Source organism: Eretmochelys imbricata, chromosome 4 (assembly GCF_965152235.1).
Source record: "Eretmochelys imbricata isolate rEreImb1 chromosome 4, rEreImb1.hap1, whole genome shotgun sequence".
NCBI lineage: Eukaryota > Metazoa > Chordata > Testudines > Cheloniidae > Eretmochelys > Eretmochelys imbricata.
In genome coordinates, this window is record NC_135575.1 from 144,950,193 (window position 1) to 144,970,266 (window position 20,074).

At 54.9% G+C, this 20,074-nt stretch overlaps 1 protein-coding gene across 1 annotated transcript; it reads left to right on the top strand.

Annotated features, from left to right (window-relative positions):
• The first annotated feature begins 33 nt into the window (after positions 1-33).
• Positions 34-11,770, top strand: WDR54 (WD repeat domain 54). The gene is made up of 9 exons (XM_077816107.1): positions 34-279; positions 3,576-3,638; positions 4,576-4,642; positions 5,104-5,160; positions 5,611-5,738; positions 8,875-8,975; positions 9,207-9,369; positions 9,790-9,864; positions 11,273-11,770. Exons 1-9 carry the CDS (start codon positions 55-57, stop codon positions 11,402-11,404), a joined length of 1,011 nt encoding a protein of 336 aa, XP_077672233.1. The 5' UTR covers positions 34-54; the 3' UTR covers positions 11,405-11,770.
• Positions 11,771-20,074: the final 8,304 nt, after the last annotated feature.

The following is a 20,074-nucleotide window of genomic DNA, read 5'->3' on the forward strand; positions in this document are numbered from 1 at the left end:
CCCCAGCCCCCCGCCCAGTGCGCGTGGCCCGGCCCCCCCGCCCGCTCCCGCAGGATGTACCGCAGGGAGCGGAGCGTCCCGCTGAAGAGCAGCAGCTCGGCGCTGTACAACAACCTGAGCGTGCTGCCCCTGCGCGACAAGCCGCTCACCTACTTCGCCGCCGTGCACGGCAGCACCGTCAGCCTGGCCAGCGCCGCGGCCGACGGGCTCAGCGTCTCCCACCGCCAGCTGCAGGCCACGGAGGGCGGCCTGGCCGTCAGCGCCTCCATCGTCACCCAGGTAGGGGGCGGCCCGGGAGCCCCCGGCTCCCCGGGGCAGGGCTGGCGCTCACAGGGCTCCCCGGCCCGCGGGGCCCTGAGTTCGGACCCACCCGTGGGGCACAGCCAAGGGCAGCTCCCGCCAGGCTCGGACACGCCCTAAGCCCAGCCCGACCCGAGGGGAGGAGTAGGGGCCGGGGGCCAGGCCCTGGAGCGGGGTCGGGCCGGGGGGCCGGCGGGCACAGACCCGGAGTAGCTGGGTGGTTAGGGCTCGCGGCAGCGTAAGAAAGGGCTCCTGGGTTCTCCCCGGGTCTGCGCTAACTCACTGTGGGCTCATGACTCGGCCTCACTTCCCCTGCCCTTCCCTGGGGGGAACAGCTCTCTCCTTCCTCCCCGGAGGCCACAGCCGCCTTGGTAGGACTCCGGGGGCAGTTTAGGGTCAAGCCAGGGCCACCCCGAAACGTCTCCAATCCAGCCAGCATTGCACATTGCCCCCAAACGCTGGCTAGACCAACCTCCTCCAGCCACTTGGTACTGGAGGAGCCCTAAGCTTGGGGAGAGGGGTCTTCACAGATTGTCTCTAGCTTCTAGGATCCTACGTGATAGGCTTTAACTCATGACCCTGTCTCCTGGAGAGCAGTGCAGGCTTCTTGCTCCTTTCCCCTCTCTGCCTGGCCCTCGCTGACCTGCTTTCCTAGACTGTAAGGCCAGAGGAGACCAGTGTGGTCAGCTAATCTGACTTTCTGTACGACACAGGCCAGAGATCAGCCCCACAATAATTCCTGGAGCAGAGCTTTTAGAAAAACAGCCAGTCTTGATTTAAAAAAATCACCAGTGATGGAGAATCCACTTCACCCCTTGGGAAATTGTTCCCATAGTTAATTACTCTCACTGTTAAAAAAAAATATGCCTTATTTCCAATATGAATTTGTCTAGTTTCAACTTTCAGCCATTGGATCATGTCATACCTTTCTCTCCTAGATTGAAGGCCCCATTACTAAGTATTTGTTCCCCGTGTAGGTACTTTAATCAAGTCATCTCTTAACTCTATCTTTAAGCTAAATAGATTGAGCTCCTTGACTATCATTAAATGGCATCCTAATCCTGTAATCATTCCTGTGTCTCATCTCTGAATCCCCCCCAGTTTATCAACATCCTTTTTGAATGGTGAGCACCAGACCTGGACACGGTATTCCAGCAGCAGTCATGCCCGTGCCAAATAGAGTGGTAAAATAACCTCTCTAGCATTTATGCATCCCAGAATTGTATTAGACCTTTTGGCCGCAGTGTTGCACAGGGAGCTCATGTTCAGCTGATTCGCTACCACCCCCCCAAATCTTTTTCAGAGTCACTGCTTCCCAGGATAGTCTCCTATCCTGTAAGTACAGCCTGCATTCTTTGTTCCCAAGTGTTTGCATTGAACCGTATTAAAACACACATTGTTTATGGCATCCACTGTACCAAGAGGGCTAAATTGCTCTGTATGAATGATCTGTCCTCTTCATTGTTTACTACTCCCCTAATTTTTGTGTCATCTGCAGATTTTTATTAGTGTTCCTAACAAACGTGTTAAGTAACATAGGGCTAAGAACTAATCCCTGCAGGACCCCTCTGGAAACACACTCGGTTGGTGACTATTTCTCATTTACAGGTATATTTTGGGACCCATCAGTTAGCCAGTTTTTAATCCATTTTATGTGTGTCATGTTCATTTGATGTCATTCTAGTTTTTTAATCAAAATGTCGTGTGGTACCAACTCAAACGCCTTACAGCAATCTAAGTATATTACTTCAACACTACTACGTTTATCAACCAAACTTGTAATCTCATAAAAAAAAAGTCAAGTTAGTATGACAGGATCTGTTTTTCCATAGAATTCCATTAATTATATTACCCTCTTTTAGTTCATTATTGACTGAGTACTCTAGCAGTTGCTCCATTATCTTGCCTGGGATCAATATAGGCCTATCAGCCTGACAATTACCTGAGTCATCCTGTTTACCTTTTTAAAAATTGGCACATTAGCTTTCTTCTGGAACTTCCCAGTGTGCCAAGACTTATTTTTTTAAAAAAAAATCAACATGAATGGTCCAGTGAGCGCCTCAGCCAGCTCTTTTAAAACTCCTCGATGCACATTTTCTGGGCCAGCTGATCTAAAAGTGGCTTGTTTTAGTAGCTTCTGTTTAATATCCTCCAGAGATACTCACAGAAAGGAGTGTTATCACTGTATGATGAGACTGCATCATCTTTTCTTTCCCCCCAAATACAAAACAGAAATATTTATTGAACACATCTGCCTTTTTTGCATTAATATTGATAATTCTACCATTTCCATCTAGTAGTAGATCAGGGATCTCAAACTCAAATCACCACGAGGGCCACATGAGGACTAGTACATTGGCCCAAGGGCTGCATCACAGACACCTTTTCATATAAAGATACAAAAGCGCTGCCCCAACTCCGCCCCTTCCCCACCCCTATTCCAACCTCTTCCCCAAATCCCCGCCCCTGCCCCGCCTCTTCTCCGCCTCCTCCCCTGAGGTCACGGCTCCCTGCTCCTCCCCACTCCCTCCTGTAAAGCGCTAAGCGCCGCCAACAGGTGTTTGATGGCGGGAAGCGCCTGGAGGCAGGCAGAGGAGCGGGGATGCGGCGCGCGGGAGCGAAGGGGAAGGGGAGCTTGATGGCCGCAGGAAAAAGCTCTGCGGGCTGCATGTTTGAGACCCCTGTAATAGACCAGTACCATTGTCAGGATTCTTATTGTTCCTAATATATTTTTAAAACTCCTTATTGTTCTTAACTCTGCTGGCCATATATTTTTTCCTCGTGTCCTTTGAGTTCCCGTATCAATTTTCTACAATTTTACACTTCTGATTTATATTTATTACTATCAACTTCTCCCTTCTTCCCTTTGTTATATATTACAGCTGCCTTCACTTCCTCTCTAAACCTGGTTGGTTTTTTTTTTTTAAACCAGCACAGCCTTCTTCCTCAAGTGTGGCTTTTGGGCATCTAGAAAGGTGTTCTTAAATGATTCTCAATCATCATTCACACTTTTTGGGTTAAATTCTTCCTCCCAGCTGATTTGGCCCATAATCATTTTCAGCTTCGTGAAATTGGCCTTATTAAAGCACCAAGTATATCTATTACTGGTCTGGACTTTATTCTGTTTGTACATTATAAATGGGATCAAGTCATGATCATTTGTGCGTAAGCTACCATTAACTTGTGGTTCTGTGATCAGTTCCTCTTTAGCTGTTAGGATAAGGTATAATATAGAATTACCCCGTGTTGGCTGCAACAATTCCTTTCCCTTTCAGGCCTCCTGGTGTGTCCTGCCCTCTCGAGTTCTCCTGGTCCTGACCTCTCAGAAAGGCATCCAGGTAAGAGTGCTTCCTTTTCTAGGCTCTGGGAAGGGAGTGGGCGGGGCCTGTGGTGGAGAGCTCTGTCTGAACAAGGCCAGTCTTCTGAGCTGCAGGAAGGTCAATGGAGGCATGTCATAGGGCATGACTGCCCCATAGTACCCTCTGCTGGGGAAGTCTGGCTCTGCAGGCACTTCCTGCCTCAGTTTCCCTTCACCAGGGTTTTCTGTCTCTCCCAGCATTTCACATGGCTCAGGCCTCGAGCTGGGTCATTCTCACAGTGCAGTTCCCTTCCAGGGTAACAAAAGTCCCAAACAAACAAAAGATTTTTTTCCATCCCACTTGGGCCCCTCTTCAGCCCAGCCTTCAGGCTCAGTTCCCTGTCCCTTCTCAGTTTTCTCTAATCTCCTCGTTCTGAGATAGAGCACTGCTTCCCTGCACTCCTTCGTCAGGGACACAGCTTGCCCTTGCCTGTCAATCCTCGATCAAACTGTGTTCTCTCTGCCCTCTTATAAGGCTCAGGGGATTCAGACTGTCAGCCCAAGTAGTCCAGCCATCTAATTATGGCACAGGCACGGGGTGCTGGAGCTATGGGTGTGGCCCCTGGCTTGAAGCAATAATAGCAACCAAACACCTAGCTCCCATCACGTCTGGTCACTGGCTTTCAGCACTCCCCCTGTAAAAACTCTTCCCATGCCCCTGCACAGATGCGGCTAGTTGAACAGGGCTGGCTAGCCCCAGGCCTCCTGGCCCATCTTGGCAGCTACCTGTTACAAGGTGCCTTCTGGAGGTCCTTGTAGTCAGGGACTTTGAGGGCCCCAGGTCACAGGGGTGCCTCCCCCATCTCTGGAAAGCTTTGTGGGGGCAGCACTCGGGGTTTCTCCTAATGGCTTCAGGCTCATCGACCCCACCCGGAAGTGACTCTGCTGCGAGCTGACGAGGTGTTTTCACTCCCCAGATGTATGAGTCAGATGGCTCCATCATGGTTTACTGGCATGCCCTGGATGTCTTGGAACCACCGCCAGGTAAAGATAGATCCCAGCTGGGGGCAGTGATGCAGTAGGAGCCTCGGGAGGAGGGCTCTGCAGAGCTCTCCCTCCTGCCAACAACTACCTTGGAAGGGCAGGATGAACCATGGTCATGGATTTTGTGTAGCACAGTTTGGCTTCCTCCACCCCAGGAGCCAATAGCCCATGGGGGGTTCTGGCCCAGGGATCCAGCAGAAGGGAGGATGTTTTATTTAGGAATTAATTCCAGGATGTCTATTGCCCATGTCATGCAGGAGATCAGACAAGGTGACCCCAGTGTTCCCTTCTGGCTGGACGATGCGTAGTTTCTCTGTGATCTGGCCTTAAATCAGGGTGTCTGGATCCCTCATACCTTGTGGCCCTGATTTCAAAGTATCCCCCTTGTGGCCTGGGGTCTCCATCGAGCTTTGGGGTAGGAGCTGCTGCAGGGGTGTAATGGGGCTTTCATTTCCTTCCAGCCCAGGCAGTGTTTGCTCGAGGGATTGCTGCAGCCAGTGGGCACTTCATCTGTGTGGGTGAGTGGGGTAGGGAAACTGGAGGCTGGGGAAGGGAGTGAGGGGCAAGGAATAGGATCTCTGGTATCTACAGGTGCAGCAACTGGGCACCTAATCTTCTGCATGGTAGGGCTGAGGCCAGGTGGTCAGGGGAGGAGAGGTCTGGGATTAGCGGGGAAGCAGAGGGGCTGCATACAGCAGCTGGGTGAGGGGGCTGGGCTGTGGATGTGCTGCACTAGGGACACTTGGGCCCAGGAGGATGGGAGTGGAGTGTGTGGGGAATGGGAAGAAGGGTCTATTCAGGCTCCTGAAGCTGAAGGAGTTATTGAGGTGAGGGCTGAGGACCTGGTTAGGGGTGGAGTGTGGAGACTGGTTCCCAGAGGCGGGAAGACCAGGAAGCTGGTTCCTAGAGCAGAGTGGGTTGGGGTCTGATAACTGACTGCCAGTGACATCTCCCTTGCTTGTTCACAGGGACTTCATCGGGACTGGTGCTGGTGTTTGACATCCCCAGCAAGGGAACAAACATCACACTGAGCGAAGTCCTGGAGGAGCATCGCGACTCCATCACTGACATCGCTTCGGAGGTCGGGGAGAACCCGGTATGGAGCCCCCGGCACTGCGCACAGCTCCTATCCCAGGCTCAGCACGAATGGATGGCTGCCCAGGCCAGGCCACATGGCTTACAGCCGGGTTGCAAAATGCCAGAGCAGCTAGTTGGGCCCCTCCTTCCTTGGGGGATGCCTACAGCCAACTCGAAACCAGTCTGTCAGCCCTTCCTCTTTCCCATGTGCTTCCCACTGGGGGAGACTCAAAGCTGAGGCCCCACCTGCTCTGCCTGGACACTAATGATGTCAGAGCCCTTCCTGGGAGAGCCCAGACCAATACCTTTTGCGCCGAGGCTTTCCAGCGGCCAGGGTGGTCCTTACTGTGCACCAGAGGTCTGTAAAGACGCCTCACTCCCACCCAGCCACAGCAAAGACAGCTCGTTGATCCCTCCCAGGGTTGGTATAGTCCCTGCAGGATGGGTACAGTAGGTGGCTCAAACCCTACTCTCTGTTCTCTTATGCCTCTCTAGTCCATGTGGAGCATAGGGCCTTCACCATAGCTGTCCTTCCTTGCCAGTCTCCTGCCACAATGTTAGCTTTTTTTCATATCACTTGAATAGTTTTCAATTCTGCTTCTGTTATCCTTGGGCTACCTCGTTGCCTTTTGCCCTAGGGGTTCCAGTTCAGTGCCTCTCTTGTTACATTATGCAGGTCCTTGCTCCATGAATGTCCAAGCCAACTCCATTTTTGTTAGTTTTTGTTTCGTCCTCCTCCAGAGTTCTTTGTTCGTGATTTTTTCTGGCTATCTGATATAGAGGGTTTGTCTAAGGCAACTGAGAACTTGGAGTTTAGATAGTAAGATCTTAATATGTCTCCAGGTTTCAGTGCCATATAGCAAGACCAACTTTACAATGATGTTAAATATCCAAAATTTAGTTTGGAGGCAAGATTTCTGTTTCTCCAGATCGGCCTTAGAGATACAAAGGCCACTCTGGCTCTTGCTATTCTGGCTGTAATGTCTTTGTCTGCTCCACCTCTTCTACTTGCAGTGCTGCCAAGATACATGAAATATCGGACCTCTCTCCCATGTCGGTCCCAGAAAGTAGTGTTGGTGTTTCTTGTTGTGTGTCGATTCTCATGGTTTGAGTTTTCTCGGTGTTGATTTTCAACCCTCCTAATTGTGCACAGGCCTAGAGATTATTTATTTTAGCTTGCATGTCTCTATGGGTGCAGGATAGCAAGTTGAGGTTATCTGCAAGATCAAGGTCCTCTGACTTCTGTGTGAAAGTCCATTGTCTCCCACTTGGTTGTTCTGTGGTCTCTCATTACCCAATTCACTACCAGTAAAAAGATCACAGGTGACACAAAGCATCCTTGCCTGATGCTCATAGTAACCTTGAATGGTTTAGTCAGTTCACTGTCATGTATTGCCTGGCAGGTCATATTTTCATAGACGCTCTGAATGATGCTCACAAATTTCTGAGGCTTTCCATAGTGGCATAGCAGCTTCCATAAACCTGTTTTATCCACGGCATCAAATGGTGTGGATTTTTGGAAATCCACACCATTCATATGAAGTGGTGACTGCCATTCAATCAGCAGTTCTGTGATGATATGCAAAATTACTATTGGATCATACATGATTTCTCCTGTCCAAACCCTGCCTGTTCTTGTCATAACCTTGAATCTACCCCTTTCTTTACTCTGTCTAGAATAGTACATTTGAACACCTCACTTGGGATACACAACAATTGAATGCAGGCTGCCCCTCTGGTTTTTACACTGATTGAGGTCTCCTTTCTTGAACACGTTCACCATAGAACCCTTTTCCCATTCATTTGGTATTTGCCCATCTCTTTTGTAAGAGGCCTATCAAAACGGCTGCTGTGTTCTTCACACCTGCTGTAAGATCCTCCTTTGGAAAGTTATCTAGATCTGTTGCTTTTCTGCTTTTTAATCAATTGACTGCCCTCTCTGCTTCTGCTCTGGGGAGAGGTCCTCGTTCCATGCCCAGATCTCCTCTTCTCTAGCTAGGGGATTGGCCACCGGCTCACCATTCAAAGGCTGCCATCACCAAGCTAAAACAGATGACAACACAACAAGAGTTTAGAATTGTGCTAGCAAATAGATACTGGATGTTTGAAGATGAGGGAATGGTAGACGGCAAATGGAAACAGCTAAAGGAAACTTTCACCAAAACTTTTGCAGTGCTGGGATTCGGGAAGAATCATCCCAACAAACGGTTATCGGAGGAGACATAGCAGAAAATAGGAGAGAAACACAAAACTAAACTGAAACAAGAACAAGCGACTCCAGGAGGAACGTGCCATAAAGAACAAAGAGAGCGAAAAGAGTGCTGGGAAAGACAAACAGGTTCACAGCATTAAACGCTGAAGACACTGTCCATCGTTAGACAGTTGTCAGCAGGAAAATAACAATAGCAACTGACCAGCTCAAGACAATGAGGACAGCTTAATAATAAAGACATTGGAACAATTACATCGATGGATACAGCACTTTAGTCATCTACTTAGCCTAAGCCCTGTGCCAGCACCGGTCTCTCAGCCAGCTGGGGATATGAAAGCCTCCCTGGACTCAAGGCCATTTATTAGCGAGGTCGGACTGTATCCACTCCCTCAGTGTCTCTCCCTCATCACCCTTAACCAGAGCTCCCCACATCCCTGTCTCGCCTCACATGTTCCCACTGGGGCCATTGTTCGTTCCAGAGACAGCAGCCAGTAAAACCCTTTGGGATGAAAGAGCAAGAGACGGCTCAAATCCACAGTCACCTGGCACGTGGGTGTCCCTATGCTGCATAACACAGCACCCCTCAGATCCTCGCACTCCTAAAGCCCAGGCCCTGCCCACTGGAACCAAAGGAGAGTCTCCATTCGCTGTTCGCACGATAGGGGACGTGACACACAGCTGAACAGTTCTCAGTCCACCCACTAGAGGACAGCAACGTGCACCAGCTCATTAGTTATTTGGAGAAGGACAGGTCAGTGTCCGTTTTCTGGGAGCTCATTGGCTGAGGAGAGTAGGTTGTAAAGCAACTTTACTGCACTTCTGGGAAAGAGCTATTTGGTGACTGATTACTCTGTAGTATCCTTCCTAATTGCTGACTTCCCCGTGCTCCGATTGGCTGAGAGGGGTCCCATGGCACGGCACTGACGGTCTCCTCCCGTTGCAGGGTGGGGCTGCTGACCTGGTGACTGCGGATGACTCCGGGGCTCTGTGTGTCTGGAGGTCCAAGGAGGAGTTCTCCCTGCTCACCAAAATCTCTGCCTTTGGGTAAGGCCGGGCAGGGGGCTCCCACAGCTCCTTGGGGCAGTGAGATGAGCCCAGTGTCCTCCCCCTGGGCCCTGCTAGAGGTGGGCCCCAGGTGATGGGGGAGGAATACCTGCAGAGAGGTCACTCTGATGCAGTGGGGACAGTGTGTTGGGGGGGAGGGGGAAGCCCAGAACTACCCCGCCCCCCCACCAAGTGGAGCAAGTGTGGCTGACGCGTCTCCTTTGTGCCCAGGTGGACCTGCTCCTCGGTGAAGCTGTGGAACGGGGTCATTGCTGCTGGCTATGGGAATGGGCAGATCCGGCTGTACGAGGCCTCGAGCGGGGCCCTTCGTGCCACAGTCAGCGCCCATGCTCGCTGGATCTATGCCCTGGACCTGGCACCCCTGACGGGGAAGGTAAACCTGCCCAAGGCCTCCCAGGCAGTCCCCCAGCTGCACAGCGCCCCCTGCCAGCCTGCCAGCCAGCCAGCCTTCTGAACCCAGCCTGGCTCATCTCCTCTGCCTGCCTGCCTGAATCCTCCGCTCTGGCTGGGACGAGCTGCAGCTCCCACACTAGCCAGCAGGGGGCACACACATACCATTGCATTCTGCTGCCCTCTGCCCCAGGTGGTGCCTGCTGTCCTGCCCCAGGGAGAGAGGCCCCAGCCCCAGAGCCAGTGGGCCAAGGAATAGAACTGCCTCAGCTGCTGCATGCAGCAGGCTTCACCTGTGCTGGGAGGCTCTGCTCCCTGCACAGTGGGCCCGAGCTCAGAGCCCCCCAGCCACCCCGGGAGCCTGCAGCCCCCCTCACCGCCTCTGTTCTGCCTCCCACTGCAGCTGCTGTCGGGTGCCGAGGATTCCTATGTCCAGATCTGGAAACTCAGCCGGAGCCCAGACACCGGGGACATTGAGGTGAGGGGCCAGTGCTGTGATGTTCACACACCCCTGCAGAGAACCGTGGGGTCTAATGATCTGAGCATGGGGCTGAGAGCCAGGAGCTCCTCTGTTCCAGTCCTGGCTCTGCCATGGACTCTCAGTGCAACCTTCAGCCAGTCACTGCTCCGTTGTGCCTCAGTTTCCCCCCTGTGAAATTCCACCACTGCCACAAGGAGCTGTGAGGCTGAGCTGGGACTAGGTGGTCTAGTGGAGCAAAAAGGCCACAGAGGATCCTGGGGCAAGAATAGGTGAGGGGCCTAGGCCCCCTTCCTGATTCCAAAAGCCACCTCCCTCACAGCCTCAGTCCAGCTCACCACTGCCCCTGCCTAGTTCCCTCAATCCATGCACCCCTCCAGGGCTTTTAGCTCCCCTCCTGCCCCCACTGCTCTGATCCACCCCCCAGCTGTGGTTCAGAGGTTCCCACTAGTCTCCTCCAGCTCTGCACCAACCCCTGCCCACTCCCCTATCCTCCTGGCTCTGATCCAAACTCCCCAAGCTGCCCTCCAATCCCCATCCCCCACCCTCAACAGCTCCACCCAGGTTTGATCTAGCTCCCCCTCCCCCAACCCTCCCAAATTCCCCACACTTCCATGCTGCACACAAAACAGCCAATGCTTTTACCTTGCCCTCTGTCTCTGGGGGGGCTGTCTGACCCACATCTAGAACCCCCCCACTCCCCTGCATGTTCCCCCACACTATGATTCCCCACACCTCTGCACCTCTTTGCCAGTTGCTGATGCCAGAGGGGCCCCCTTATCCCAGCCACCCTCCTGCCCCATGGGGCCAGCTTGTCGTACTCTCCCAGCAGCCCCTCAGTGGGGCCCCCATAACTCCATGGGCCCTGGCGTGACCACACCCCTTGTGCTATTCCAGTTCTGTCACTGAGGTGCTGAGTGTGATCTCCTCTTCCCTCCACAGGGCCCGCCCTGCTACCCCTGCCCCCAGCCTACACCTCTGTCAGCTGCCCATAGCTGCTCTGTCTGCCCCTGCTCTCCCCCTCTTCCACTGACCACATCCTCCTCCCCACTGAAATCCCTCTGAGCCAACTGGCTGGCAGCCTGGGGAGGCCATGCTTTGCCTCCCTTTCCCTTGGCGCTGCCCCAGGCCTGGGGCTGGTGTTGCAGCAAGGGAGGGGCTGGATGCTGGGGAGGGGAGAGAGACCCCAAGCATGGTTCTTGTATCCCTGTGACATTCCAGCCCCCAACGTTTAGACGAAACACGGCCGTGTCCTCTTGCTGCAGCCTGCAGGGGGCGCCTGCACGCGAGGGGGCCTCGTGCCCATCCCCCTGGGGGAGTGCGGGAGTCCAGGCGAGGCTGCTGCGGGGAAGCCTGGGGGCCCGGCTGGGCTGCGTGGTCCAAGGGTGCTCTCTCCTGCCCCCTGCAGATCGAGCACTGCCACTCGGAGTGCGTGCCTGACACCCAGCTCTGCGGCGCCCGCTTCTGTGACCCCGAGGGAAACTCCTTCGCTGCGACCGGCTACGACCTCAGCGAGATCGTCCGCTATGGCCAGGTCTAGGCTGCCCCGCCGCAGGGGGGCTTTGAGCGCAGGGCAGGCGGTTCCCATGAGGGGGGCAGGGAGGTACCTGCAGGCACTGTGCTGCTGCAGCATGTTCCAGCCCCCCCGCTAATGGGGCACTGCAGCTGTGACTCCGGGCCTCTGTGCAGAGACCCCAGGCTCCTGTTTACAGGGGCTGGGGCAGCAGCATGTGGCTGAGGATGCCCCCACCTGGGTGGAGATCAGACATAGTGGGGGGAGCTGAATCGTCCAGAGCTGGGTGGGAACCCCCTCTGCTCTGGGGGAGAGCCGCCATTGACATGGGGGGACATGCACAAAGAACAGGGGGTGGTGCTGCAGTGACTAAATGGAGCCCAGATCTCTTCAAACTTCAGAGTCTCTTTGGCCAGACACCTGCTCACCCCCCCCCGGCTGCTCATCGCCCCCCACACCCCCACGTCCATGCTGTTTCTTCCCTAGGGGCAGGCAGCTGCTGTCACCTGCCTGTGGCTGCTCTGTCATGCTGCGCCCCTTGCCCAAGGCCCCTGCAGGCTGTGATCCCCTCTGCTCCTGTATGGAGACCAGAGCCTGGCGAGGTGCAGAGCTGGGCCTCCCCCAGGCAGGCCCTGATTTGTGGGGTAGGGGTACAGTAGCTGAGGAGGTGTCATCCTTCATTCTGAGGCAGGGGCAAATGAATCTCTGGTCCTGTGGGGCCCACCCAGCTCCTTTCCTCCTCTGAACTCGGGCTGCAGAGAGCTCTCGCTGAGGCACAGACCCAGGGCCTCTGCACAGCAGCTGGGTCTGTGCCCTAGGACGCCCGGGGCAGTCTCACCACTCTGCTCTCCAGGTCACTGTAGCATCCCCGGGGCCATAATCTCACTTCAGTCTCGGCACAGCTCCATGTCTGTGTCAAAGTCCCTGATGCTACTGGGGCATTGCACAGCTTCTGAGCAGGCCCCAAGCTCGGAGCAGTCGGCACTGAATGTGGCTGGCAGCATGAGAGGCAGCATGTCCGAGAACACACAGCACTTGACTGGGACTCAGGAGACCTGGGTCTATTCCTGGCTCTGCTGCATGACCTTGGGCAAGATGGTGCTCTGTGCCTCAGTTTCCCCATTTGTAAAATGGGGACAACCACGCTACCTTCCTGTGTCAAGCACAGTGAGACCTACAGCTGGAAAGTGCTAGATCAGAGCTAATACCATTAGCTGAACAGATGTGGTTTTCATAGAATCTCAGGGTTGGAAGGGACCTCAGGAGGTCAGCTAGTCCAACCCCCTGCTCAAAGCAGGACCAATCCCCCATAGTTGCCCCAGATCCCTAAATGGCCCCCTCAAGGATTGAACTCACAACCCTGGGTTTAGCAGGCCAATGCTCAAACCACTGAGCTATCCCTCCCCCCAACTGTGCCCTCAGCTGCCTAGAGGGGGTGCCATCTCAGTAACCACCCAGCTGGGGACAGGCAGGGCGCATCTGTTGACTGCCCTGGACTGACATGGGATCAGCTGCTGCGCTCAGCTCCCACTGCAGCCTCCCCCAGGGCAAGGAAGCTGCAGGAGGCAGGCTCCCCCTAGGAGCCCCTCACGGGCTGGATTGTCCCTGCATGCACCCTGCCCCAGGCTTCGCTCTGGCTCTCAGCCCCAGATACTGCCCCCTGAAGAGCTGCAGGGAGGAGACTGCAGTTTTGGGGCTTGGAGCTGGTATGGCCTGGCTGAGGGGAGGCAGGGGCTATATGTAGCCCCTCTCCAAGGGGGTGGTGATATGCCCCTTTGGGCACAGGCTACAGCCCCTGCCGCCCCAGCCTGCCAGGAAGGCTCTCAGGTGACAGAGTGTTTGAGGCTGTGTGTAGAAATACTTGTCAATCAGGGCAGGGGCCCCTCCTGCGGGGCAGTTTGTCTCAGAAAACCAGGGAAGCCGGCAAGCAGCACAGAGGCCCCTGGCTGGCCCGAGAGGCCGGCATTCTCCTGCGGTCGGGAAAAGTGCATGACATTTCCCTTCCTCCGCTGCTCATGGGCCGCGCCGGCCCTGCAGCTGGACACACGGTGGGGCCCTCGGCCTGCCGCTAGCCTTTGGGGTCCTTGACTGTAGTACCAATAGACCTAATTAGGTACAGTGCTGAAATAGGGGGTTAACCCCGCTGTCTGGGCTAAGTCCTAGCTCTGATTACTCCTGTTCAGCGCCCCATAGCCCCTGTAGTGTGTTAAACGCAGCATGCTTTGACCGTGTAGCGTTTGTGTGTGTGTGTGCTGTTAAACAGCTGCCAGTGCTCACCCCAGAGGTGGCTGCATTTCACCAGTGGGTGTATGTAGAATGCTGGAGGAGAAGTGAAACTTGCTGTCTCTCCTCCAACCCAGCCCTGCTGGCATGAGGCTTTGAAACCCTCACCCCTCCCGAAACTGCCCCTGGGCCCATGCGTTGTCTGGGCCCTGGGCTCCATCATCCTTCTGCTGGGCTTGGCCCTGCAGCACATGCAGGGGAGCTGGGGCATAGGGCCCTTGACATAGGTTCACTCTGGAGCCCAGGGCGCGCGGCTGCTGCCATAAATCAGCTTAAACCCTCCCTCCTCGAGTGCCTGAGCTCATTTATTGGCGGGGGAGGGCCTCTGGGGCGAAGGTGGGGAGCCTGCAGGAGAAGGTTGACAGGGTTTGGGGGTAGGTTGGGAAGCGGAGGGGTCTTTCCTCTCGCTGCAGTGGAACTCCTTGCCAGGGGATGCTGTGAAGGCCACAAGTATAACAGGGCTCAAAAAAGAACTAGATAAGTTACTGGAGGCTAGGTCCATTGCTGGCTGTTAGCCAAGACTCTCAGCGACGCATGAGAAAAGACGGTTACTCACCTTCTTGTAACTGTTGTTCTTCAAGAGGTGGTGTTCACGTCCATTCCAATCAGGTGTGTGCACGCCACGAACACAGTCAGGAACTTTTCCCCTCAGCAGCTCCTGTCAGGTCAGCTATAGAGCCCCCTGGAGTGGTGCCTTCTTGGCGCTCGATATATGACCCACCGACCCGACCCCACTTTGGTTCCTTCTTGCCGGCTACTCTGACAGAGGGGAAGGAGGGTGGGTTTGGAATGGACGTGAACAACGCATCTTGAAGAACAACAGTTACGAGAAGGCGAGTAACTATCTTTTCTTCTTCAAGTGATTGTTCACGTCGCTTCCAATCAGGTGACTCCCAAGCTCTCCCATGGGGGTGGGTTTGGAGTTAAGGAATCGCTGATCGGAGCACTGCTCTACCTGAGAGCTGCGTCATCTCGAGCATGCTGGGTGCTGGCATAGTGGGTGGCAAAAGTATGCACCGAGGACCAGGTCGCTGATCTGCAGATCTCTTGGATGGGCACCTGGGCCAGGAAATCTGTGGACGAGGCTTGAGCTAGTGTCGAGTGGGCCGTTATAGCCAGGGCTAGAACCTTGGCAAGGTCATAGCAGGCACAGATGCAGTCTGTAATCCAGGAAGAACTGTGTTGTGAGACCGGAAGCCCTTTCATCTGATCCACCACCGCCACAAACAGCTGGTTCGACTTCCTGAAAGGCTTTGTGCGCTCAATGTAGAATGCTAGCGCTCTCTGCACATCGGGTGAGTGAAACCTCTGTTCCTGTGCATTAGCATGTGGCTTGGGATAGAAAACATAGAAAAATGTCCTGGCCGCTGTGGAATTGGGATACCACCTTGGGCAGGAAGGCTGGGTGCGGCCTCAGCTGTACCTCGTCCTTGTGGAAGGCTGTGTAAGGGGGCGTCGGAGGTTAACGCTTTTAACTCCAACACTCTCATGGCCAATGTGAAGGCAACCAGAGAGATACAGAAGGGAATATGTAGCCAGTGGCTCGAATGGGGCTCCCATAAGCCTAGCTACGACCAGGTTGAGGTTCCAAGCTGGTACCGGTGGGCGAGACTGAGGTATAGCTGGTCCATGCTCTTAAGGAAACAGCCTACCATAGGGTTGACGAATACGGAGCGCCCCAACTCTCCCAGGTGGAACACTGGGATAGCCATGAGGTGTACCCTGATGGATGATCCGGCCAGGCCTTGTTGCTTCAGATGCAGTAGATAGTCTAGGATGAATGGTATAGTTGCCTGAAGTGGGGATACGCTACTGTGATCGCACCAGCCTGAGAGCCTTTTCAATTTGGCCAGGTAAGTGGCCCTAGTGGAAGGTTTCTTGCTACCAACCAGCACCTCCCTCATCGATTCCGTGCATTGGAGCTCCATTGGGTTTAACCATGAAGCTTCCAAGCCATGAGATGGAGAGACTGGAGGTCTGCATGAAGGAGGCGACCGAGGTCCTGTGTAATCAGAACGGGGAGGAGTGGCAGCACGATCGGGGTGTCCATTGACCGCATAGTGTATCAACGTTGGTGTGGCCACGCAGGAGCCAGCAGAATTACCTCCGCCTTATCCCTGCAGATCTTGAGGAGAACCTTGTTGAGGAGTGGTATCGGAGAGAAGACATACAGTAGATGGTTCCCCCAGTGCATCATGAACGCATCCGAGATTGATCCTGGGTTGTGTGTTTGGAAGGTGTGAAACATTGGACACTTCCTGTTGCTCCTGATGGCAAATAGGTCTACCCAGGAAAACCCCCACCTTTGGAAGATGTCGTGTATGGCGTCCAGCTGGATGGACCATTCATGACTGTGGAACAACTGGCTGAGGTGGTCTGCAAGCTTGTTGCATGCTCCCGGGAGACGGGACGCCTCTAGGTGGATGGAGCGAGCTACACAAAACTCCCACAGCTGGAGAGCCTGCTGACAGAGAGGGGAGGAGTGGACTCCGCCCTGCTTGTTTATGTAAAACATGGCGGTGGTGTTGTCAGTCAACACCGCCACGCAATGACCTCGCAATATCGTATGGAAGGTCTGGCAGTTCAGTCTCCTCACTCTGAGCTCCTTTATATTGATATGGAGCAGGATCTCGGACTGCGACCACATGCCCTGGGTCTGTAAGTGTCCTAGGTGGGCCCTCCCAACCCAGGTCTGCCGCGTCTATTACTAAGGTCATGGATGGTTGAGGGGTGGTGAATGGGACTCCTTCGCAGACCATGTGAGGGTCCAACCACCAGCCTAGGGTATCTAAGACTCGCATCGGTATCGTTACTACCGAGTCTAAACTGTCTCAACCCGGCTGATAAGCTGAAGCGAGCTACGCCTGGACTGGCCTGACACTCAGCCTGGTGTGCCTGGCCACATAGGTGCATGCCGCCATGTGTCCCAGGAGGCTGAGGCCTGTCCTCGTGGTTGTGGTGGGGTATCGTCTGAGCACCTGAATGACGTGTGACAGTGTTTGGAATCTGGGCTCTCGCAGGATAGCTCTTGCCTGAACCGAGTCCAGCGCTGCCCCGATGAATTCTATTTGTTGGGTGGGTGACAACATTGACTTGTCCACATTGAGGAGGAGACCTAGTCTCTGGAAGGTGTCTCTGACTAACCGACCTGGGACTCCACCTGCTCCCTAGAGCGCCCCCGCAGCAGCCAGTTGTCAAGGTCGAGATACACCTGCCTCTTGCGGAGAAAGGCCGCGACCACGGGCATGCACTTGGTGAACACCCCAGGGGCTGTTGATAACCCGAATGGGAGCACCGTGAACTGATGATGTATGCAGTTGACAACAAACCTCAGGAAGTGTGGTGAGGAGGCCAGATGGCTGTGTGGAGGTACGTGTCTTTCACGTCGAGGGCAGCGTACCAGTCCCCCAGATCCAGGGAAGGGATAATTGTGCTCAGGGAGAGCAGTGGAACTTTAACTTCACCATGAACTCGTTGAGTCCTCGCAGGTCTAAGGTGGGTCTGAGACCCCCCCCTTGGCTTTGGGGATTAGGAAGTATCAGGAATAGAATCCCTTGCCCCATAGCTCCTGAGGAACCTCCTCCTCTTCCGCTCCCGGGGCGAGGCATGCCTGCACCTCCTGGATAAGGAGTTACTCATGAGAGGGGTCCCTGAAGAGGGAGGTGGGAGGGAGGTGGGAGGGAGGGGAGGAGCAGAATTGGAGAGAATATCCCACTTCTACTGTGTGAAGAACCCAGGGGTCTGATTTTATATGGGACCACACACAGTAGAAGTGGGATAGATGGTTCAGAAAGCGGGGGGAAAGATCCAGGATAGTGCCTAGTATGCCGTCTTCGGGCGTCCCTTCAAAACCCTTCCTTGGAGCCCGACAATGGCTTGGTCGGGCCCTGCCCTTAGCCTGAGGGAGGGTTGGAAGGTCTACGTCTATTATTCCTGCCCCTATGGCACTATGTATCCTGCCTTGGGCGAGGCTTCTGCTGCTGTTGGGGTTGAGGCTTGAAGGGTATTCTCTGGGTAGCAGGAGTGTGCATCCCCAGAGATTTCATAGTTGCCCTTGAGTCCTTTAGGCTGTGGAGCCTCGAGTCGGTCTGGTCCGAAAACAGCCCTGTACCCTCAAAGGGAAGATCCTGCAGGGTCTACTGAACTTCTGGGGGAAGCCTGGACCCTTGGAGCAAAGCGGTTCTCCTCATGATTACCCCTGAGGAGTGGAGGTACATGCCGCAGAGTCAGCCAAGTCGAGGGAGGCCTGCAGGGATGCCCTGGCTACTGCCTTCCCCTCCTGACCAGAGCCGAGAACTCAGCCTTTGACTTAGTGGGGAGCAACTCCTTGTATTTGGGCATAGTTCCACAAGTTAAAGTTTTACCTGCTGAGGATAGCTTGTTGGTTAGCTATCATCAGCTGTAGGAGTCCCCGGGTGATGCCCTGGAACTGCTCCCTACGAAGCCAGTCAGGACTCTGGGGCAGTCTCCTTTCTGTGAGCAGCCTGTCTGCAAGACACACAGCTCACACAGCTCACGCCTTCCTGGGCCTGACCTCAGAGCATTCGGCATCCTCTGCCCCTCCATGCGCTTCCCACAGCGAGTCCGCCCAGGCGGGGTCCTAGGGAAGCCAGAGGGTCCTGGACCCCAACTTTGCAGTCAGACGGGACTCTCAGCCAGCCAGTAAAACAGAAGGTTTATTAGATGAGAGGAACATGGTCTAAAACAGAGCTTGTAGGTGCAGAGAACAGGACCCCTCAGCCGGGTCCATTTTGGGGGGGCAGTGAGCCAGACAACCCCGTCTCCACTTCACTCCATGTCCCCAGCCAGCCCCAAAACTGACTCACCCTCCAGCCCCTCCTCCTCTGGGCTTTGTCCCTTTCCCGGGCCAGGAGGTCACCGGATTCCTTTGTTCTCCAACCCTTTAGCTCTCACCTTGCAGGGGGGAAGGGCCCAGGCCATCAGTGGCCAGGAAACAGGGTGTCGGCCATTCTCTGTGTCCAGACCCCTGCACACACCTGCCCTCTAGGGCTCTGCAAGGATCATACACCCTTATCCCACCCTCTAGATACTTAAGAACTGCCTAGGGGAAACTGAGGCACCCCCACACTATTCAGAGGAAACCTTAAGAACAGTCCTGCTTTGTCACACCCCCCCGCAGCATACTTTTCTGCCAAAGAGATCCATACGTTTGGCTTCTTTAGCCTTAGGAGCCAGTGCCTGCTGGCCCGGTGCTCCTTCTCATTTACGGCCGAGACCACCAGGGAGCAAGGGTGTGGGTTGGAGAATAAGAACTCATATCCCTTGGAGGGAACAAAGTATTTTCTCTCCACACTCCTGGCAGTGGGCAGAATGCAGGCTGGAGTCTGCCACACAGTATTATAATTGTTGTAAACAGTTTTAGTGACCAGCAACGTCACTCCAGAATGTCTACCACTGAGTCCTCTGACTTGATGACTTCCTCCACCTGTAGGCCCATGTTAGGGATTAGGTTAGGGTTGGATGCTGGAGAACGGCTCCTGTGTTCCAGTGCCGTGTCTTGGTGCTGGCCAAGAGAGGGTGACAGCGACTGACCCCTCGGCGCCGGAGACACAGATTCTCGCACTCCCTGGGCTAGGCAATCCTGTACCAAGGCCAGGGCCGGGGGGTGTTGCAGTGATGTAGACCGGGAATGGTGCTGGTCCGGTGACAAAGAGCATCGTCATCGCAGGCTTGCCTCTAGATGGGCCCGAGCCGGCTGCAAGCGGCGCTGGAGGCTTCTCTCTGACGGCTGGGGCTGAGGTGTGGTACTCTCTAAGTTCCTTCGCAGCCTCAAAGGTGTCGGGTGGAGGAGGGCTCCAACTCCTCCACCAGGTACTGCCCCGCCAGACAGTCACTGCAGGCTGGGCTCAGCGGTGCCAACTGGGGTGCTGGACTCAGCGGCACGAGCTCTTGCTGCTTGGAAGTAGAGTCCTTCCTCTGAGGCAGCAAAATCTCCCCGGCTGGTCTCACTCTCTGAGGAGAGCACCCTCTGCTCGCCTTCTGATGGTGCTTGTGGGGCACAGCTCTGTGCTGCCGTGCCAGGGATCTCCGGTACCAAGGTCTCTAGCCAGAGTCCTTCCTCGGTACCGATTCGCAGAGCGACGCTGGGGTGCTCCGCACTGAGCTCGGGCCTGGGCCTTGGCAGTCGGGTGCCGCTGGACGGAGTGCCGCTTCCATTAACAGCCGCTTCAAACGGAAGTCACGTTCCTTCCTCGTCCTGGGCTTGAAAGCCTTGCAGATCTTGCAGCGCTCAGACTATGCGCCTCCCCTAGACCAGTGCTTCCGATGTGGGGGACCGGCAGTTTCTTTTTCCAATGTGTGCGCAGACCAGCAGCCGCTGGCTCGCGGACTGGCACCGGTCCGCGGACCGCCACTTTGAGTATTACTGCCTTAGACACCTCTGGGCATAGGCTT

Coding starts and splice junctions, on each gene's coding strand:
- WDR54 (XM_077816107.1), top strand. CDS start 55: ATGTACCGCAGGGAGCGGAGCGTCCCGCTGAAGAGCAGCAGCTCGGCG. Junction 280..3,575: donor GCGCCTCCATCGTCACCCAG/GTAGGGGGCGGC, acceptor TTTCCCTTTCAG/GCCTCCTGGTGTGTCCTGCC. Junction 5,161..5,610: donor TGGGCACTTCATCTGTGTGG/GTGAGTGGGGTA, acceptor GCTTGTTCACAG/GGACTTCATCGGGACTGGTG.